This window comes from Rhamphochromis longiceps, linkage group LG20, assembly GCF_057381845.1.
Source record: "Rhamphochromis longiceps isolate RC_006_pf linkage group LG20, R_longiceps_female_GT1.1, whole genome shotgun sequence".
Taxonomy (NCBI): domain Eukaryota; kingdom Metazoa; phylum Chordata; class Actinopteri; order Cichliformes; family Cichlidae; genus Rhamphochromis; species Rhamphochromis longiceps.
The window spans coordinates 21525091-21548313 of record NC_140576.1 but is presented as its reverse complement, the minus strand read 5'-3'; the positions used below and the strand labels follow the sequence as shown (position 1 = coordinate 21548313).

Below are 23223 nucleotides of genomic sequence, written 5' to 3'. Positions count from 1 at the left end.
AGGAGGGAGAAGACTGATGTACGGAGGGAGGGATGAAAGCTTTCCTCCCCCATTAAGCCAGTTCTGCCTCAAAATGTTGTTTTAGACACTTTTCTGGCTTGTTGTTACTTGTATGCATTAGAAGAAACGGCATTAGGACAGAAAATCAGACACACTTGTCATCTTTGACAAGTTTGTTCACATTTTCCCTCTTGGTAGAGCAAAACCTGACTACAAACAACTCTCCGTTTTATAAAGTTATACAATTTTCTTTTGTTTTCAGCTCTTTGGCTCCTTTGTTTAGCAGAATGAAAAAAAGGAATAGACATTAAAGTGTACTTTCAAATTCTACTGAAGGAAAACAGTGATCAAAAATATAATGCATGCATAATAATGCATGTGTTGGCTACATTATAAAACTGTTGGGTTGTTACATTTTCTGGAGTCAAGGAGCAGCTATTTAACCCCTTTAAAGGGTCAGATGATAAATATGAGTAGTCTAAAGATTGGTTTAGAGAAAAGAACATACAGGTCTGTCAATCATTTTCCCCTTTTGACCTGAAAACAAACATTTAAAACAATTTAAGAGGGAAAAATCTTTTTGGTTATACTGCTGAATTTAACCTGGTAAACCTTCAGTAAGTAGTAGCCACCTGCTGATAAACAAATACACTTGGTTTACTGACCATCAGCAGGTGCGAGTACCACCATAAAAGCAGAAGGCTGGCGGTTTACTGGTCGGGAGCATTCAGGTGTGGGTTAACACAATGTCAAAGAAGAGAGACACAAGCAATGATCTGAAAAAAAGAAACTGTTGCTACACATCAATCTGGAAAGTTTTCACGGTCATTTCTGAACAGTTTGAAGTGAATCAGATTATTCATAACTGGAAAATGAGACAGTTGCCAGAGTGGACATCCCAGGAAGTTTAACTGTAACTGTAACAAACATGGCTTGTTTAGAAGGATTGTGAAGAGAAATGCAGAAGTTTAGCAAAATTCTTGTTTAAAAAAAACATAGCTTGGTGACCTGTGTGTATTTTCAGTGATTTGAACAAAGCTTTCAGACTTTTCAACCATTAATATCTATGCACGCTTACAGATTTACACACACTGTTTGGGATACGCAAACAAAATCTCTGCACAGATCGAAATACACACATGTTGTTTAAGATACACAAGCATACGGTTTCGCTACAATAATGGCCTGAAAAAGGCTGTTCGTCTAAAAGGAACATGGCAGCACAGCTTGCAAAGGTATTTTCGAGCAAAACAAGTCTTCTGGAAAAACGTCCTCTGGACATATGAGACGAAAGTGGAGATGTTTGGCCATAATGCACAATGACACATTTGGCAAAAACCCAACACAGCATATCAGCACAAACATCTCGTACCAACTGTCAGCACAAAAGTGGAGGGGTGACGATTTCAGGCTTGTTGTGCAGCCACGGGACACCTTGAAATCACTGAGTTGAGCATTAACTCTTCTGTATACCAAAGTAGTCAAGAATAAAATTCGAGGCTATCTGTCCACATAGTTAAAAGTTGTATTGAAATTGTTTGCAACAAGACAATCATCCCAAGCACATGAGCAAAACTACAACAGAATATCTTAAAAAAGGAAAAGAAACCTCAAAGCAAACTTCAAACTGAAATGCTGTGGTGGGACCATAAGAGAGCCGTGCATAAACAAATACCTGCAAACCTCAATGAACTGAAACAATTTTGTAAAGAAGGGTGGGACAAAATTCCTCCACAACGATGTGAAAGACTGATAAGGTCATACAGAAAACAATTACTTTAAGTTATTCCTGCTAAAGGTGGTTCTACTAGCTTCTGAGTCATGGAGTGTACTTTTCTAAGAATTGCACAGAACCCTGTGAAAAATGTATTTTTCACATAATCGTACATGAGTCAATTCAATATGGAGGAGTTAAAGAATGCTAAATTTTGCCTCTGAAAACATGAGAATCCCAAGAAACATAATTTTTCTGCACTGTCTGTGACATAAAATATTTAGTATTTTGCATACATGAAGAACCTTAAGAATATCAGCATGTATTGCAAAAATATTAGACTTGAAAACATATTTGATTTATTACTCAGGTTTGCATTTACATACATTTTCTGTTGAAGATCTCTACAAGAGAGTATCTTTCTCGCATTTGTGCCATGAAATCTAATATTTCTCTTTTATTAAAAAACCTGTTGGAATGATCCTGTGTCATCATTTGCTGGTTTTGAAAGGCAGTCTTTCACCAGTATCCGATTGCTCTGTTTAGCATTCATCAAATCAAAGCTTCAGATATCTGTCAGATAGCATTTCCTTTCTGGAATAAAGGTACTTAGTGGTGGGAAAAGCACCCATTGTTAGAGATATTACCAGAATTACATTTGGTGAATGCGAGTCTGAAACTCCCCCAAAGGGAGACTGTCTTAATTAGTTTTAGTTCTTAATTGTCTTAATTATTAGCTTGACATTTCCACTTTGTAACTTTTTAACTCCACAATTTTTCTTTTTTAATGTATTATTTGACATTTTTAGTTAAAATGATCAATAATTAACAGTAAAATGCTGTTATTGTGTTCATGCTAGGCTAGGCTTATTTATTTATTTATTACCAGACTTTTACTTGCACACATAGTTGCAGTGTATAACAAAAAGTCACACATTATATTCTAGAGCAATAACTACTGTATAATATCAAAGCCTGGGTGAACAGGGGTGCCGAAGGAGCTGCAGCAGCCCCTGGCTGATTGTAGAGGACCTGCAAGTCCCCAGATACAGCTGGGTCGTGTTTAATTGAATTGTGTCAGTTATTTATTTTTAATTTGTAATTCAGTCCCACCATGGACATTAGTCTATTATTAATCATTAGTCAGTGATGCAATGCTGTCACAGGCCAGAAGGCCAGTATTTGGGAATGGACTCAAAAGCAGTTTGAAGTAGGCCCACACTGTAGGTGGTGTTGGGACCTGTCCATTAAAGAACGGATTATGGTCTTACTGGAGGAAGTGAGGAGACCAGTATCAACGTCCAAAGCTATGTGGGACCAGGGTTTGTGAGATGTGGCTAGGGGTTGGTGCAAACCTGAGGGTTAAAGGGAGTTATTCTTCCTGCATGCACAGATGGAACATGCTGCTACATAATCTTTAACATACTTTTCTAGAGTGAGAAAGGAAGGCACGAGATGAAGCTTACCTTGGGGCCCGCATTTGGGGGCTCCAGAATTGGAGGAGTCAACTATAAACTGTTTCTTCATGTTGAGGTTAACCAGGGCAGATGCAGAGGTGAACAGCTGCTTTAATTTTTTGAAGGCTGACTTGGCTTCTGGGGACCAAACTAAAGGAGTCTTGGTGGAGGTGAGTGAGTGTTGCGGATACCTGTAGTTCCGCATTAAGAATCGTTAAAAGTTGTCAAACCCAAGGAATCGTTGCAGGTGTTTCCAAAACGTGGGAGTGGGCCATTTGCTCACTCCCTGGATCTTTACTGGATACGTCTTCACCTGCCCCCCTACGAAAATGTAGCCGAGAAAAGTGACAGAGGGAGAGTGGTATTTGAATTTCTCCGACTTGACATCGATTTTCCAAGAGGTGTTGCAGGACACTCCAGACATGAACCTGGTGCTCCTCTAGAGATTTGGAAAAAAATCTGAATTTCATCTAAATACACAAAAACAAAGATGTTCAAACAGCACATCATTCACTAGTACCTGAAACACTGTGGGCACATTGGTGAGACCAAATGGCATGATTAAATACTCAAAGTGTCCCATGGGTTATTCTGTTTCTGTAATCATGGGTAACCAGGGATCAGAGGGGTGCCTGGAGAGGCAAGTAAGTGGAAGGTTTAACTGTTTGGACAATTTAATGTCAATTGTGTTTTGTTCTGCTCCAGTTGATAAGCACGTGAAGAGAATGAGTAAATTGGTTAAAAACTGAATGAAACTGCAAGTAACAAACAGGGTTTAGAATTTTTCAAGGAGTTGCCCAACCGTATCTCTGAAACTACCAGAATCTTTTGGTCGAATAGGACAGGTTGCAAGGATATGACCTGAAGACTGTACGTGGCCCACCATGTAAGATGAGTTTGAATTCCTTAACATAAACAATATGGACTAATGTATTGGGCTACACTTCCTCATCTTTGAGTTCAGGTGTTTTCACTCCCATTGCCGCAGATACATATAGCCATGCAGTCTGTCACTGGAAATCTTTTTATTAGAAAGAATGGGACCCTCTAAAGCAGCAGTCCCCAACCTTTTTTGTGCCACGGACCGGTTTATGTCAGACAATATTTTCATGGACCGGCCTTTAAGGTGTCGCGGATAAATACAACAAAATAAAACCCGGACCGGCACCAAAAAAAAGAAGATTTATTCATAACACACAGGAAAAGACCCAGGGAAACCAGGTTAACGATAAAAACTATTAAAAAAATAACGCAAAAAATATGATAAAACCATGAAAACCATAAATTTCTTATAAATTCTTATAAAATGAGTGACTGAGGACAGAAACTCATCAGGAAACTTACCAGTAATATGATCACAGAGGTCAAATCTGAGGATCATCTTCCCATGAACTACATGACCCCACACGTGCAGACAGAAAAAAACACACACACACACACACACACACACACACACACACACACACACACACACACACACACACACACACACACACACACACGTGTGTCCCTGAAAGCATTCTATTCTATTTTGTATAGTATGTTATTCTATTTTATCTTATCCTATTCTATTGTGTTTTTCTTAATTTTTATTGCTCTGAACTTTTACTTCCTGCTGTGACCAAAAACTAATAAAGGTTTATCTTATCATATCTGAAGAACCAGAACCACAGGTAGCCTGGTGGCTTCTCAGACCCAAACGTTACAGCCGTCATTTTTACTTTCTGTGATCTTGAATGCAGAGAGCTGTTTTCCTCAGCGTATCATCAAATTATGTTATATTTTCAAGTTTTAAAAGTTTGACCCTTACCATTAGCAACTCCCACTGTCATTTGATCCACAGCCAAACATCCACAAAATCTAATTAATAATAATAAAACAGTGGTTTTCTATCCTGTCTTTAAAAAAAAAAAAGTAGAACATTTTAAGTGCCACATATTAAAATACTGCCTTTTATCCTTTTATGCTCTTCTTCTGGTTTTATATTTTTATTCTGGACTCCAGTAGAGTAACTGTGAATGATTCACAGTTCAAAGGAATGCTTATTTATCTTATACTGGTAGCTGGCACTCACCTCTAAATGTGAAATTTGAGGTGCATTTAATGTTGACATAATCCAAATATTTCAACATTTTAAAGGGTCTCTGCCAGAGAAGCTTGAAATGTGAACATGAATAAAAATTATCATATTACTTATAATTTCTTAAGGACCCTCTTCAAACTTCACAACAATATACTACACCTTGGGGGGCATGAGTACCTAGGTTGGCTAAGCATTTGGCCTTGACCTACATTGTTAGTGCCCAAGGACAAGGTTGACCTTGAAAAACAATTCCAAGAGACCATATCGAATAATATATCATATGAAAAGGCATGGAGAGAGCTGTACAACACATTTTAGTACAATGCCCTATAATGTCACAATGATGCCATAAAGTTTTACAAAATCTTAAATCTTATATCTTAAAAATATAATGTTTTATAGCTTATAAAGGCCAAAGATTTCAGCCAATTCTGTTCAAATCATATGGGCAAAGATAATACAATACACCATTAAGCATCACATATTTAGTATGTAATGCTTCAAGGTCATAGGTCAAAGGTCAGACATCAGCATGTTGCAATAAAAACATCAACGTTTTAGTATAGACCTTGCTCTTCGGAGGGGGGAGGTGCTGGTCTCTGAGCGCTCTTGTTGGTTATATGATGTTCCCTCGCAGTTGTATAAGCTCATCAGTCCTTCAGCCAGATAAGCTAAAAATTGCCTCCTACCTCTTTTTCCAAATCATTTTTCCAAAACTTGGTCAGGGAAAGGTGTTAAGGAGATTTTATAAGGAGTTGGAAAAGCGTGCTGTGCAGTGATTTCAGTTACACTAGGTGTCTTAATGAAATGAAGGCAGAGATCGTTGACATAGGTTCACTGTGCTGTTCCACACAAGACATAACAGAGAACCATAGGTGAAAAACATCACCTAACTAGAAAAGTAACTTCTTTTTTAAAGACAGATGAATAAAGAGCCTGAAAGTGAAATGAAATGTTTGTCACATTGAGATTTTTTGCTCATCCTGTCCGCACATTATTTTCTCTTCCTGCTAGAGAGATGATCCAGTTGTTATTAAAGCTTTCTGTGACTTAAGTTGGAATAATCAATGATTGCAAAGGCAACAATAGAGCAAAAACAGAACTAGTGCAAATAGAATTTTATTCAACTTTCATGATCATTTAAATATTCCACATTCATTTTTTAAATATATATTTTATGTTCTTTGTGTAAGGCAAAAATTTAAGACATTGAGTCATAATATGATAATTTCACAGCTCACCTGTGGCTTTAAGGGGTTTGAAAGTTTAAAATATGTCTGAAGTGAAATGGAAAAAGCATTCCTAATTAATATTTATGTGATCTGTGCCACCTGTCAGTTGATAGGTTTTAAATCTGGGGTGGCTGTAGCTCAGGAGGTAAAGCAAGTCACCTACTAACCGGAAGGTTGGTGGTTTGATCCTAGGCTGCTCCAGTCTGCATGTCAAATATCCTTGGGAAGGTACTAACCCCAGGTTGCTCTCCGATGCATTTATTGGAGTGTGACTGTGTGTATGAATGTTAGTTAGACAGCACTAAAAACTGTCTAAAAATCACTAAAAAGTGATTGGGTGAATGAACGAGTTTTGTGAAGCACTTTGAGTAGAAAAGCGCTATATATAAGAACCAGTGCATTTACCAAATCTGTTTCTATGCCCGTGAATCTCTGTTAAGCTTTACATGTGATAGTGGGGTATAAAAAAAATCACTGATTTTTTTGAACAATGACAGATGGTGCACTTTTATGAGCTGTGGAACAGCATTATCGCTTTTCCTTTTATAAAGAACGGTCCAATGTATCCTCTTCTAAAGGTAATGAAGGAAGCAAATACTCTTCTCAGTATTTAGAACAGCGGGCCCCAACCCCCGGGCCACGGACGGTTGGGGTACTGGTACCGGTCCGTGAGTTGTTTGGTACCGGACTGCAAGAGTTGAGGCTCGGGTGTGATATTCATGGTTTTCAGGGTTTTTATCATTATTTTTTTAACGTTTTTATCGTTAACCTGGTTTCCTTGGGTCTTTTCCCATGTGTTATGAATAAATTTTTTTTTGGTACCAGTGCTGGTTTTATTTTGTTGTATTTATCCGCAACACCTTAAATGTCGGTCCGTGAAAATATTGTCGGACATAAACCGGTCCGTGGCGCAAAAAAGGTTGGGGACCGCTGATTTAGAAGATTTCAATGTGGCTCGCATTAAGTCATGAACCTTCCTCAGCAAATTGTCTTCCCTGTCAACAGGGGGTTCAGATGTATCACAGATAATCTTAACTGGTTCTCAATGTGTTTATTTACTTCCCAGGCAACAGTGATGTTAGGAGTGTATCATACATTTACATCCAAATCTATACTCTGAGGAAAGAAAAATAAATCACAAGCACCTCATACTTGAATTTTCAAAGTTGCCAAATCGAGGAACAAATGAATCAAGAACCAATGGGTACAAATCAGTCATTTTCTAAAACAAAAACATCTCTAAATATATCTTCTGAGAGAGAGAGAGAATATGTATGAAACATATTAAAGTTATTTTAATTAAAAAGCACTGTTTATGGGTAGGGGTTGAATTACTGACTCATTAACGACGTTGCAAATGCCAAATGAGTTCACCCGATAACAAGCTAATGTAGGGCAACGATCATCAAAGTCAAATGGGAGGCAACATGGATGCTCACCGCTTGATGTAGGCCAATGTCATAAGGCATATAGCAGCAACTGGAGCCTGAATCTGCTCCATTGTATTTTGTTTTCTCATCATGAGTAGAAATATATTGCACTTTGAAGACAAAATGAAAAAATAATCTCACAGGTAACGACAGACACAAGTACCACAGAAGAGAGTCATGCATGTCCTGATGGGCTCCTTGGAGGCCTCTTTTGAGGTAAGTCTACCACGGTGAAGCTGAATCTCTGTAGCACGGTCCGAGTCGTGGAGGGTTAACCGTCCTTTGGAGGAGGCGGCCCAAACTGCTGCGCTTCATAATCTTTTGAGGGTATCTATTTGAATACTGGTGAACAGACATCTCCCTTTGCGGCTGTGTTTTAGAGGCATTTAAGCGCAGTTTAGCAGCCTGCCCTCCCGCTTGCTTTTCCTCTTGTGGTTCTTGGCAAACGTCACTTTTCTCGTAGAACACAAACGCCCGCGTCACACCGCTGGGTCGCCATCGAGGTAACAACTTCCCAAGAGTCGATAACTGGGTCGTAACATTCGATACTGCTGAGGAGAGAGTTCCCGTCATATCTGGAGAAATGGAGAGGAACTGAGAGTTTGAAACACAGCAGGAAACAGAGCTGAGTGAAGCCACTGAACAAGATCACATTACTACTGTCTGACAAGCTTGCTGCAGAATGCTGTACCGATTCTAAGTTAAATCAGACAATTCACCTTCAACCCTGAAACACGTTGTGTCTACAGCTGTCTGCGTACATTAGTACCATGAAGAACAAATATGAAAACACAGTAGTAACTGCTGCTCAAATATCACTAATGTACAGTTAAAGTCAAAAGATTGCATGCACTCATTGTGCGCATGAATGTTGTGGTAATTTGGGACTTTTAATGATTTTGGTTATTGGTTCTTTATCAGGGTGGCATTTTTGTATAGCATACATCTTTAATGACTATAATAACAAGATTTGGGTGCACAAGTGTTTTTTAATTTCTCTAGTCAGGGTCCTTACAGGGCTAAAAGTATACATGGAGGCTCAAATATATGTTGTATGATGTTAGGGTTTGGGCTCATTGTCCTGTTAGAGCCCCCAGTTGTTTCCAAGTTGCTCTGAATTTAAACCACTTACAGATGCCTTTGCTTTGTCACTTTGGGGAATTCTGAAAATGAAATGCACTGAATGTTTAAGAAGAAGATTTTAATTACACTGAAATGCTAGAAGGGAAGAAAAAAAGGAAAAGGCAAAACACAAAGACAAAGCAGGGACTGCTTTGGTAAAAAGTTTTTTATCTTGAGAAAATACAATCAAGGAAACAATGTTTATAAGTATCAGATGAGCGAGTTTGAAGGTTAATTAGATGTCAAGAAACTACTGTTAATATACTATGAAACACGACTGTGCATTGCAGAAAAAAATGAACAAATGAAAAAATAAACAAATCTGTGTGCTTTGCCCGTAGCTTCCAGTGTTTGCATCTCCACTGCAGTCTCTGAAATTAATGACCAGGCTGAACCCGCTAATGTGATCTCAACCTCAGTTTGTATTAGTTCACATTTTTGCTCAGCTTTACCGTTTTCTTTTCAGTTCAGTTTACTTTCACAACGTTTCCAGAGTCGACGTGCTTGTTTTAAGTTGAGCTTTTACGGTTTGAATATGTTTAGTTTAAGTGTCAGTTTAGTTTTTCTGTTCTGGGACTATTTGTCATGAGCATGACTCAAGAAGGTCAGAACCTGTATTACAATACGAACACATGGCTCACAACCATGTGGGCACTCCAGTTTGAGTAAACATAATGTCCTCCTAATGTTTGTTGTGCTTACATTTTTGAACAAATATACTAAAACTAAAGCATGTTTTAATTGTAATTATTTTTCTAAGGATGTGGTATTGTTTCAGTAACTATAATAAACTGGGGTCTGACCCAAGATAAATGGAATATGGTGGGATTACATTATGCATTCATGTTAAAAAAACATTTCCTTTATGCAATCATTAAAATTCTCATGTCTGTGTGCAGACTTGCTGAAAATACATATGTGATCTATTCTTTACTATTAATGTGCGCACTGTATGCAAGGAGCTATGGGACATTCTTTCTGTACACCAGCTGCTCTATGCTGAGTAAAATCAGGAACAAAACCCATAATCTCTGTAAAAATACATTCTGAGGCTCAGTCGAAGCCTGAGTGCTCAAAAGTTGTTTTTTTAGTGCTACATTCTCTACTTGTGTTTCTCCACACAGCGTGAAGGGATTCCTCGTGTTATCACTGGGACAAAAAGCAGTCAGTAGACTTGACAGACCATTCCTTCAGAAAGCATTTATACTATGAGAATAACGATAATGTATTGAAACTGGTTTCACTTCATAGTCTACATGGAAAGAAGGCACAATAACCCAAAAGCCTACCAATATTCATATCATATGTGAGCGCTGTATTAAGTAAAACCCCTTTAGGACTATTGCCACAGCAATGGAACTCTTTCTTACCCGGCGATGGCGTAGAGTCGCCCTCGGAGAACGGTGGCTCCTACATAACACCGAGGAGTCGTCATACTGGCTACAGTGGTCCAGTAGTCTGTTCTGATGTTGTAGACTTCGACGGAGTCAAGGTGTGAAACGCCATCAAACCCTCCCACTACATAAATGTGGTCATTGAGCAAAGCCACACCGGCCCCTGGAAACAGCAGGAAGGCGTCAACAGACAGCAGCACAGCTCGCAGGAATTTGGATCGGATATCAGTGTGACCATAGCTCAAAAAGTTGTACTGAGTATCTGTGACAGTGGCCCATTTTATGTTTGATGTTCTGTGTTTACTACACCATGCATCAGCAGCAGTGTGAATGGGAGAGCTAACAAAGCATCAAGGAAACAGCAAAAGGTCAGCTGTCTGGAGGAGATGCGTGCTTCCCACTCCAACAGCTTCTTGTTATATGCCTGAACTTCCATCCATCCATCCATCCATCCATCCATTCGCTTCCGCTTGTCCTTTTCAGGGTCGCGGGGGGCGCTGGAGCCTATCCCAGCTGTCATTGGGCGAGAGGCAGGGTACACCCTGGACAGGTCGCCAGTCTGTCGCAGGGCTAACACATAGGGACAGACAACCGTTCACACTCACATTCACTCGCACATTCACACCTAGTGGCAATTTGGATTATCCAATTAACCTATCCCCACAAGTTGCATGTCTTTGGACGGTGGGAGGAAGCCAGAGTACCCGGAGAGAACCCACGCAAACACGGGGAGAACATGCAAACTCCACACAGAAAGACCCCGGCCTGATGGTGGAATTGAACTCAGGACCTTCTTGCTGTGCGGCAACAGTGCTAACCACCGTGCCACCGTGCTGCCTGAACTTGCAACTTCAAATTTTTGCCGTTTTTTTTTTTGTAGTCAGCAGCACACTGTGGTCAAGTCTGTTAACATGACTGAAACACAAAAAAAACCTTTCAAAACCAGCATCTCTTGCTCAATCACTTTCACTGTCTTTAAGTTTAGATTAACATTTGATTGGAAGCTTTTAGAAATATTAAATAAATAATTTTACAAATGAGGAAAATAACATGGTCCCTGTTTATGTTTTATTTTTAAATAAATACCAATCCATGGGCATGTGCAGAGAAAGGATAATAGATACACATGACAAAGGATGTTGAATATGGAGCTGCCAAGCAAGAGGAAAAAAAGCCCACAGAGGGGGTTAATGGGTGTAGTGAAGGAGGACATGCAGAGGGTTGGTGTGACAGAGGAGGATGCTAGGAATAGGTGAGATGGAGGAAGATGATCTACTGTGGGAACCCAAAACAAGGGAGCAGCTGAAATTAGGAGACAATAACTTGCAGTGGATTGGTACTCGATGTCAGCAGAAAGTCAAAACCAAGCCATCGGTAATGTATCCAAACTGGAAAAAAGATTGATTGGCGCATCCCTGATGTTTTATTACCTACCTGACCGTTTGGTGGCCATGGGTGTGACACTAGTCCAGTGGCCTGTGTGTGGGTCATACCGCTCCACCGAATTCAGGATGTTTAGCCCATCATAGCCACCTGTCAAGAAATGGATGGTCAGAAAACTAATCATGATGAGCTTGTTTATGCTGCTGTTCAACAGAGTTCTAACTAAAGACTGTGATGTCTCCTACTGGCTTGTAAATTCTTTATTGTGAAGACTCAAGCTGAGCGTTTTGACACTCGCCATCTTAACTTTTTAAAACGCTCATTTTGTACCAACTTGACAGGCCCACTTAAAAGCGCCTTCTGCTATGTCATCCTAACAAACATTATGCTTTGCATGCACATGCAAACATAAAGACTGACTGAGGGCACACATCAGGAAAGCTGAGGTCTGTTTTTCCATTCACTACGGTAAAATCTAATTTCTTTCTAAAGGGAATCAGGGACAGGTTTCACTTTTCAGACCCAGAAGCTACGTGCACCTTGTATATGACGTAAAAAATCTTTTTGGTTTATTTTATGAGCTAAAGCAGAGATTACCTTTGAGGTCAGAAGGAGAATATAAGCCGTTTTCTAAAGAAATCTTAACCAAAACGCTAACGTTATGGCTATGCCTACTTTCCCTAATTTCTAAAAAGTTATGAACCACATGATTAACCGAAAAACCAGCCAGAAAAAAAGACGCATTAACATAGTTTTTCTGACACGAAACAAAGACGAAATGATAACTCAGTTTTTATATTTGCCTGCACTGGAAAACATGGAGTTCTCATTGCATTGTGGGTTGCTTGCAGCCTTAATGTGTCTGTCAGAGTTAGTCAGCTATCAAAGTAATTTATCCTGTAGGAGTTTTTGAGAGGAGTCCAATGACTGAGTACAAACTGCCTCCTGACATCTTCTGAGGGAAACCAACTTTGGATAAACTCTTTAGGTGAACAGCCAAGAATTACTACTGTCATAAACGACAAGGAGCTCTAAAAGACATGCCTGTGAAATGGTTATTGCTGGAGAAAATGAAGACAGCTTCCACGAAACTGATGGTAGAGTGTTTCAGAACAACTGACTATGTTAAAATGGTTTTACTTCATGCTTTCATTGTTATAAATAAAAGGAAAGGAGGGTGAGAATTAGTCTTATAATCACATACTGTATGTATAAAATGGTAGTTGCTTCATGATTTGCTTCAAATGTCTACTGCTCAAGTGATCTCTGACCCCAGCCTACCCTTTCTTGATGAGTTTATGGTCTCAATTGCTAGTTTCAAGTCTTAAAGAATACAACGTGTGTTCGTTTCTTAGAATACCATCTTCGCTAGAGTCAAAAAGATCGATGAAATGTAGGTGTTATGACTTTAGCTGAGACCAAGAGGAGAGACAAACCTCTGGGAGGGTTGCGTCAGGAAGGGCATCTGATGTGAAAACCTAAATCAAATATGCAGAGCTACACACTGGTGACCTGTAGCTTCAGTGCAAATCAACACCCAGCATTTCCAACTTTGCTGTTCCACCTATACAGGCTTGCTAAATTTTCCAGTCAATGAAAATAAAAATCAGAACAAAGTAAATGGATGAAAAAGAAGAATTAACTGTACAAAACCAACAACAAAAACTCCATCCTCAGTCACACAGCACTAGCCATAATAGTTTGACGTGTGCATTTTCAGTCATAGTGACTACTTTTTTGTACTCAGTCATCACAACATGGAAAACTTCTGCTTAAGGGGTAATCTGAGCATAGGGTGCCCCTTGCATTTTGCAAATTTGAAAATGAAACGTACTGATTGTTTAAGAAGATTTTAAAGAAAAAAAAAAGGGAAAAGGCAAAACACAACAAATATAAACCAGGAACTGCTTTGTGAAAGGTTCCCTACTTCACATAATGATAAAATACAATCAAGAAAACCATGTTTTAAGTATCAGATATGAGAGTTTGAAGGCTCATTAGATGTCAGAAACACATGACTGTGCATTGGAGCAAAAGCTGAACAAATGAAAAACAAATCTGTGCTTTGCCTGTAGCCCCCAGTGTTTGCACCCTAATGCAGTCACTGAAATCAATGACCACGCTGATTTTCGTGATGATTTTCATAAATCATTACGATATGAAAACATCCAGATGTTGACGGATGAAACAGTCAAGGGTTATAGGTCTATGTCTACCTTTTATATACAGTCTATGCTGGTTTTCAGGTTAATATCTGGGCCCATGTGATAATCAAATTTTGATGACTGTGTATTTTTGCCTCCATACCTAGACAGTATATAAGCCCGCTGGCCACCACCAAACCAGCTCCTTCTCTAGCTGTCTGCATATCACCCAGCATGCTCCACTGGTCGATGTTTGGATCATATCGCTCCATGCTGGTATGACGCCGACTGCCATCGAAGCCACCAGCAACATAGATCATATCTGTCAAGAGCCAATAACAACACAGCTCTCTCATTAAACATGAAAAATGGAGATGGACAAAGAAAATCACAGGCGATTTCAGAGAAGGGACTAAGCTCACTGAGCATAGAATGTCTCTGACCTCCAAGTGTTGTAGCTCCAGCAAGGCCTCGCCGAACATTCATGGTTGCGACGGTGTACCAAACACCGTCCTCATCCGCTGTGTAGTCCAGGCACTCCACGGAGCTGAGCCGCGACCGGCCGTCATAGCCCCCGATCACATAGACTCGATCGTGCAAAGAAACGGTGGCCACGTAACGCCTTTTCCGTGCAATATTCTGTTTAAGACACAAGTGTCAAACTCATTTGAGTTCATGGGCCACATACAGTCTAATTTAATCTACAGTGGGCATTGCATTATAACTAAAAAGAAATCAACTCTGCAGACATGAACCAGAGGCAGAGCAAAAGACACGTGAACTGAAATCTATTAGAATTCTTTTCAAAGCAAAGATGATAGTAGAAATCTATCTTCCAGGGAAAAAGCTTTTCAAAATCCCATGTTTGGGGAAAGACAGGAAACTCTTTAAGCCGAGCTGCTTTTCACTATACTTGTTATCACTATAATTAAAGTAAATTTAGATAATTCTTCACAATAACTGCAAAAAAGAGGTGTTCAAACTTGCTTTTAGAACAACTTTTGCCATTTTGAGATATAAGAAAGCTGAAAGCAGAAGCCTGAGTAAAAGACAACCCTTAACACCCTACACCCTCACAAATTTACCAGCCATTAGAAAATACTGTATTCTGTAGAAGTCATTTTAATTTTAAAGGTTATTTTTTATTCTTTATTAAGTTATCGATTTACAAAACAGGTGCTGAAAAGCATGAGACGTCTTAATAAACATCTATTTCAAATTCAAATTCAAATTTTATTTGTCACGTACACAGTCATACACAGTACGATATGTAGTGAAATGCTTGGACAACTGCTCATGACCTAAAGAAAACAAAAAGGAAAAGGCTATGAATAAGATAGGAAATAAATATGAAAAATTAAAAAGGGTAAATTTAACTAGGACGGAATAAAATATAAATTAAGGTTAAAAATGAAATAACTGTACAACACAAATTAGAATGAAGGGTAAATTTAACTGGGAAAGAATAAGATAAAATATATAAATTAAAGTTGAAAATAAAATAACTGTACAACAAAATACACAATACACAGTATAGAACTATATAAGAATGTATGAAGAAATATAAATAAATATATACACAATAACAGCAGCTGTACAAGTATTAACTGGAAATGAAGAATATAATGTCCAGTGTTGTGCAATCCACATTTTGTCTTGTGCAGTGCAAATATGCTTAAAGTGATTTAAGTGATACAATATTTCACTTTACAGATCAAAGCTGTACAGTTTTCGTTTCTGAAGAGGATTTCATGTGTTCATGATTCAAACAACTTCACATTTAATTTTCTGTCCATTTCTTGTGTAATGTGGGCATCATGAAAAACCTTGCATTTCATTGACAAATTGGAAGCAATTTATGAGTTCAATAACACGTTCACACTTTGCACTGCATGTTTGACACCCCTGGTTCAACAGCCAAATACATGCATCAAATTAATACTTACAGGCAGAAAGGTCCACTCTTGAGTTTTGGGATCATATTTTTCAACTATGTCTATTGGTGACTGCTGGCTGCCAAACCCACCGATAACCAGCAGGACTTCTTTGGCACCTTAAAAGAAAGTAACGTATTTTACAAAGCTTCTGTCTACAAGACAAGTATTTAGCTAAAGTGCAGTTGAAAACTGGATTCCTACCTAATCTGGCTTGTGTGCGTGGGCCTTGCATCTCACTCCTCAGCTCCGGTCTTAAGTGGAATTTCTTGGCTTCATCAACAAGGTCTCGACATGGCAGGCTACACCGAATGAGAGGCTAAGACGAGTAAAAACTTGCTTAATTACGGTGTGATAAAACTTGACAGAAAAATCTTTCATAGGAGGCTTGGCATGTGATTACACAACAACCCACAAAGCGTCGCCTGGCTCACCTCAGTATCAATGACATCTGTAATGTAGCGGGGGGTCAGCAGCGGCATCCGAACAAACTCCAGCATGTCTGGCAGGTAGGGCTCCCGCTCTTTGCGGTTGTGTTTGACCCAATTTAACACGGCCTCGAATACAGGCTCCTCCGAGTCCACCTGCATACCAACAACATATACAGTAATAACACCTGATAGTAAATCTACACAACACTGAAGGATTTGCTAACAGCTGCAATTGAACTATTGCACAAGACTGATTTTTGATGCAAGCTTTTTTTCAATAAATATAATTACTTGTGGCAAGACTAGTGGCAACAATTCAAGAGACTTCTGCAACTGCAAAGACAAAATGTACAAAGGTGAAACAGCGCAGTCTGCTAAAATAAACTTCAAATCCTCAAAGATGACAGAAAACTTTAACTGAAGGCAAATTATGCGTGACTACGATTTACATGTATGGTCTGGTTTTATTTTAAAAACAACAAATATGACAGGAAAGACAATTTGACAGAACTTGTGATCTATAAATCATCATGTGATAATAACTATGTTTTCACAAAGCGGGGTATGTGGTTGGGAAACAGGAATTTCCTGAGCACAAAGCCAAACTTAAATCAGATTCACTTCTCTGCAATTTCATTGTCAGGTCAATCCACAACACTGACTGGAACTTGGGTGGTTGGGTTGTTGGGGGGGGAGGTCACAGACTGATTCTGTAGCAGGTTTATACTTGCTTTTCATTTTTGGCGCTTAGATTGTTGACAGATATTATAGAAGCTGTGAAAGTCAAGCTCAATTTACATTAAATCAACTATTTGTTTCAGGGATCTTAGACTGAAATTTAACTATTTCAGTAGTACTGCAGACTAAAGTTATCACACTTAACTGAAATAAAACTTTGTGAACTTGCAAAATGAACTAAAAACAAAATAAAAATAAAGTGGAAATGTCCTCATTTTAGTTTATTTTAGTAAAATCTATATAAACTGTCTGATGAGGCTTTAGTGCATTTGTAGATATACAATGTCTATGTAACTGTGACGCAACAGCCTTCACAAAAAGTCATGTTTGAACTGCAATTGACTATGTGCACGTTAGCATATGCTACTTCCGGTGCGGAAACTCCTGTGGGGAGCTTTGTTTCCGGTGTCCTATTCACACCCTGTTTACGGTCCAAAACAAGTTAAGCAAATGAATTAATCAAGCGGCGATTTACATTTCTATAGATGTCTTGGGCATTTACCCAATATATCTGTAAATGATATTCATCGACTTGTCGATATTTTTTCCCCTGCGCCTCAGAGCAAAAGAGAAAAGGGATTCAAATGTTATATTTCTCAGCTGTCCCTCGTTTATCGCGGGTGTTATGTTCTAAAAATAACCAGCGATAGGTGAAATCAAGTAGCCAATTTTATTTTTTGACGGTGCAAAACGTTTGGTGGATATTGTGGACATCCAGTACTGCACTTCAGAGTCACACTGCTAGCGATCGATGCAGCAATTCTGTACTGTACAGGAGAGACGGCATGGAGGAGATCGTCTGCAGCGATCAGGACGCAGGACACAATGTGACGTAAAAAAAAACGTGCAAACTTGCACTAAAAAAAAATCTGTGAAACAGCGAGGTGAAAGGTGAACCGCGTTATTAGCGAGGGACCACTGTAATTTTGAAGGTAAGTCACAACATACCCTTCGTAAATACTAATGTATAGAAACCCTTACCAGCAATCATTCATTTTTTGTGTGGCTTTTTTCACGGTTTGTTAACGGTTTGTTTGTGTACTTGACTAGCTGATATCAACATAACGGGGAAACATCTGGTTTGACTATTCTTCACCTGTAGTTTGAATGCTGAACATTTGCCTGTTTAAATCATAAGACCAGTCACTATACAGAGATGTGCTTCTGAATGTGGACGATGTGTCTTCTGCTGCAGTAATGCAGTTCTGCTTGTGTTGAGTGATGTAAACAACTGATCGATCTAAACTCTTTAAACGTCAAAATTGATCATTAGATTTTTTATGACACAACAGTGGTGAGTGTTCCCACCTTCTGCTCTTTGTAACTTAACGCGATCTTTCCGTTTTCGAGTTTTGGACATGATTTTGGAGTATATCTTCGCAGTAGCGATTGACCGCAAAGTAAAGCTACCGGAAATGTACAACCATACATCCAGTCTCAAACCAGGAAGTTAGCATTTTCTCGTGCACAGGGTCAATGCCTGTTTGGATTTCCCTAAATCTTCCCCCTGATAAATATCCTCCATATAACTCATACTAACCAAGGAAACTAAAATTAAATATTTTCAAACTACAGAAACTAAAATGAAACTAATAAAGCCACTCTGGAAAGTAACTGAAAGGGAACTGAATTAAAAACAAATACAAAACTATATCGCTAACTCTCATGCAGACAAAAACGTTACCAGGCAACTTTCAGGTGCTTGGAGTTACAAATTTTACATCATCCAGCAACAAAACACAAAGCAGCATTCACAGCACATTTAAAAAGATCTTTAAAGAGAAGCAAGCTTCCCTGCATGCAGTTTTCCTACCTGAATTTCGTCACATTTTATTAGCTTTTCCACTTCTGTCTGGCTCAGCAGCATGAACTCCTCATGCTGAACCACCTCGGAGAAATGCTTCTGGGAGAAGAGCTCAGCGGCCTGCATCAGGTCAAGGCAGTTGTGCGTCTCTGCAAAGTCTCGAATGCCCAGACAGTTGGAAGGATCGAGTTGGCTCTCCAAAAAATCACAACACGCTCTTTTCACCCCTAGGGAAGAGGGAGATAGGTTTGTACACACATGCACCATTTGTAGCCTTAACTCTTTCAAAAACCAGCATGTAATTCTCTCTTAATTTGGAAACGCAGAAAGCATTTTAATGGAATAGTACCACTGTTTAATAAACATTTCACTATCACACCAACCAAATTAGAAAGTAGAATTTTAAATTGATGATTAAGCCTAAAAAGAATTATTACATCACATTTTCTGCGGTTCCCAGCAGACTATAATAATTCTGGATGATATGATTAATATTACAAACAGACTCATGCACTCTACAAAAATATATTTTTGCAACATTCGCTGTCATTTTTTTTGTTTTACCCCATATAATCTTATTTTATATAAGATTATATGGGGTCCACTAAGATGAGCTGGATGAGGCGGCCAGGGAGCGGGAGGTCTGGGCTCTCCTGCCCACTCATCCTGGCAGAAGATGGATGGATGCATGGATTTTTCCAGGTGCCATACAAGGTATGAATACTGAATACAACACTGGATGACTGATAGATTACACTGCCGTAACTGGGGTTCAAATTAAGCCCTTACGTTGTTGCATGAATGGACTGGGGAATTAAAGATGATCCATTTAAATCTGTAACTGGATGAATTTCCCAGTTACTAACGTTTGCGAAAGTGACTTATTTCAACAAGCCTGCTTACTAAAACTCCAAAATCCAACATTACAACAACCCAGTTTATTCTACTGGGTAGACACATAAACTGACCTAAATCATGCTAAAACTAATACATTACTGCCTGCAAGAGGAAACAATTCAAACCTTGTAATACCTGGTAAAATTTATTTTTGAGGACACTGAATAAGACATTTCAAGATCTGGGGTTACAGTCATGAGAAAAGATGGCTTAAGCAAACTCTTTAATCATTATGTTTATATTCTTTAATCATAACACTGCACTTTAATCAACATGAACACTGTAAATATGCCACATTTACCCATACACACTAATTCGTATCAGCAGACTGTGGTAAACAGACATAATTATATTATGTTATATTAACATGTTAAACAAAGTTATAAAAGCTCAAAACACAGAAGCTTCTGAAGACAATGTCAAAACCAGAGACAATTATTAGAAACTTTTTAAATCAAGGTACAGCTCTGAACTTACCTTTGAGCTGTAGCAAACACGCTGCAGGGAGCAGCTCTTGTACGTTCTCCACCGTGACAAGCACAGTCTCTGTGTAGACAAAGTCCAACAAGATCTCCATAGTGGATGCCGTGAGCCCCTGAATGTCGACAAAAGATTTTCCCTTTTCTGCAAGCTACAGAGCCACAAGAACACATTTATTTGAAGGATTACTTTTGAGAATCATCCTGCATTTTAGGCAAATGTAACACCACCTTAAGACACCCAGAAAGGCCAACAAAGAAAAAAAACAGCATAAAAGAGTGCATCAGGAATGTAACTGGGACATCTATTTTTCAAACATTATTACCTCGCTAGTGAACATGGCACAAAAATAGTCACTGCAGGCAGCCAAGACAATCCGGTGAGCTGGAAAATCAGTGTTCTCCACCCTCAGAGTGATGTCGCAGAGTGTGTTGCTCTTGCGAAGTGAGTTCATTGCATTGAGGATAGATTTGGCATGGGAATTGGTCATGATGTCTTTGGGAGCCATGCTGCTTTGAGAATCCCTTACGGATCTCAAACTACTAAATGAATCTGGAAAAAAGACAGTCTATTTTGAAAACATCCTTTGGGAAGAAAGGTATTCCACAGTAAGCATAAAAGCACGCCACAAGGACACATTTTTATATATTGTACAAGCAAGTCATGCAGCTAGTCAGTGTGTGTGTCTGTCAGTAATTTGTCAGTTGGGTTGAACTGCTGGCTATTCACAAGATAAGTTTGTGACACTTTGTGGGAAATGATAACAGATTCACTATTTTACACCCTTTTTACAACATTTTATAAAAAACAAACAAACAAAAAACCCCAACTGCTAATGAAAATGTACATGAAAAAAAAACCATTTTATATTAACTTTTACATTACATAATACTTACTTAATATATATATACTTTGTATTGTGTATTATTTCTACAATGTTTGTTCTTGACAAGGACAAGAAATAGCATAATTTATTCTGCTTATAGGACAGCAATGGAGAGAAAATACTGACTATCATAGAAGCACTATAGTATTTATAGTGCTGCATTTGCCTGACTTCTGGATTTATTTCTTGCAAACAATTACTTGATTTATTAAGGGGGGGGGGGGCTATCCAATTCTACCTGGCCCTGTGTAAAAACGGAATTGTTACCCTTTTTAAATCATGAATTAACTCCAATTAACCACATTTTTTGGAAATCTGAGTTCAATTTCACTTGCCACACTTTGGTCTGATTACTGCCACACCTACTGAATCAAGAAATTACAAGAGTAACCTGCCTGACAAAGTAAAGTAGGCCAAAAGGCCTCAAAAACCATCATATTATGACATGATCAAAACAGTCACTAACGTCCATTTCTAAGGCTTTGGGACTCCAGTGAACCACGGTGAGAGCCACTAACCACAAAGGAAGAAAACTTGGAACAGTGGTGAACATTCACCAGAGTGGAGTAATTTTGGTAGGCTGGCCAAAAGCCCATCCATGACTGATCCAGGAGGTCTTAGGCATGTCTCACATTTGCCAAAGAACATCTAAATAAACCCCAGAACTTTTGAAATAAATAAATAAATAAACACTCTAAAAATACACTAAAGTTGAACCTTTGGAAGGTTTGTGTCCTGTTACATCTGATGTAAGACTAACACAGCATTTCACAAAAAGAACATCATGCCAACAATGAAAAACGGTGGTGGTAGTGTGATGGTCTAGGGCTTCTTGCTGTAATTCATAGAACAATGAATTCTGCTCTCTACCAGAAAATCCTGAAGAACAATGTGAAGTCATCAGTTTGTCCCATGGAGCTCAAGCATAATTAACATGAGTTACGCAGCAGGATCTGAAACACATAAACAAGTCTGCCTCTTAACGGCTCAAAAAAATAAGATTTTGGACCAGCCTACTAAAATTTTGGACTGAAACCAGATTAAGATGCTTTGGCATGATCTTAAACTGGTCGCTCATACTTGACAACCTTCTTATGTGGTTGTATTAAAATCATTCTGCAAAGAAGAGTGGGACAGATTTTCTCCACATGTGAAAGACTCATTCCCAGTTATCACAAAGACTTCATTGCGGTTCATCCTTCCAAGGGTGGTGTAACAAGTTATCAAGGTTGTAGAGGGCAATTACTTTTGTCCACACAGGGCCGGCTAGGTTTGGATATCTTTACGCCATGAATAAATTAAATCATCATTTAAAACTGTCCTTTGTATTACCTCAGATTATATTTGCCTCATTTTAAAAGTTCTTTGAAGATTTCAAAAGTGAAAAAAATAACTCAGAAAGGGGGCAAATACTTTTCTCATCACTCTACTTCTTGTAGAAAGGCTTAAATGATCAGTTATTTCTATGAATAAAAAAAAACCATATTTAATAACGCTAGTCAAATAAGAGCAATGTGTGTTTTTTTCTTTCCAGACTTTACATTTTTGGAATATTTTTCCACTACAGTCTTGCAAATACAACTTACCGTTAAAAGATCGGAATACTTTTTCCACCACTGGGAGGCAATAACTATAGCTACACATTAGCTAGCAGCAGCCAACGACAGCTGACGGCTAACGCCAACGCTAACAATAACAACTACGAAAACACAGCAATATAAAGTGAGCTGACGGCCAGAAGAAGACAACACATGGAGCGACACACACACAAAACAACTTGTAATAATACCTGTCGCAGCAGTAAAAACGTCTAGCTAAGTTGCTCAGCTAGCTAACGTTAGTAGCACCAAAGTCTCCCTGTCCCAGTTCTTTGCTCCCAGTCGTACTGCCTTTAGCAAAGCCCCTCAACTACAGCTACTCCATGACGACCTCTGCCGGGTCACTCTATGCACCGTGAGGACACATATATCGGAACGGCATCATATTAAATCCCGATGGGATTTTTATCCAGCTATAATATCCCGTTGACTAAACTGCAGCAGGTCACAGTAGCAGCAGCAGAGTAGCGACTCCACAGATTGGACGTAAACAGAC

The 23223-nt window shown here is 38.9% G+C and overlaps 1 protein-coding gene across 2 annotated transcripts; it reads right to left on the bottom strand.

The window, feature by feature from the left end:
• Positions 1 to 6377: 6377 nt before the first annotated feature.
• klhl12 (kelch-like family member 12) lies at positions 6378 to 23195 on the bottom strand. 2 transcript variants are annotated; one of them, XM_085394765.1, is made up of 12 exons: positions 22716 to 23193; positions 20569 to 20795; positions 20241 to 20394; positions 18876 to 19093; positions 16328 to 16477; positions 16098 to 16212; positions 15906 to 16012; positions 14403 to 14598; positions 14123 to 14281; positions 11867 to 11965; positions 10409 to 10595; positions 8302 to 8491 (listed from the first exon to the last, which is right to left on the bottom strand). In XM_085394765.1, the coding sequence occupies exons 1-12, from the start codon at positions 22771 to 22773 to the stop codon at positions 8365 to 8367; spliced, it is 1797 nt and encodes a 598-aa protein (XP_085250891.1). In that variant the 5' UTR covers positions 22774 to 23193; the 3' UTR covers positions 8302 to 8364. The 2 variants fall into 2 exon arrangements, with proteins under 2 accessions (XP_085250890.1, XP_085250891.1); XM_085394764.1 differs by lacking the exon at positions 10409 to 10595 and having other exon boundaries at positions 6378 to 8491; positions 22716 to 23195.
• Positions 23196 to 23223: the final 28 nt, after the last annotated feature.

What these genes read in the sequence shown, in the direction of transcription:
- klhl12 (XM_085394764.1), bottom strand. Translation starts at nt 22,773, where the DNA reads ATGTGTAGCTATAGTTATTGCCTCCCAGTGGTGGAAAAAGTATTCCGA. An exon ending in AAGAGTGGACCTTTCTGCCT is followed by an intron (nt 14,599 to 15,905) that starts GTAAGTATTAAT and finishes TGTCTTAAACAG; the next exon opens with AATATTGCACGGAAAAGGCG. An exon ending in TGGAGCTACAACACTTGGAG is followed by an intron (nt 14,282 to 14,402) that starts GTCAGAGACATT and finishes GGCTCTTGACAG; the next exon opens with ATATGATCTATGTTGCTGGT.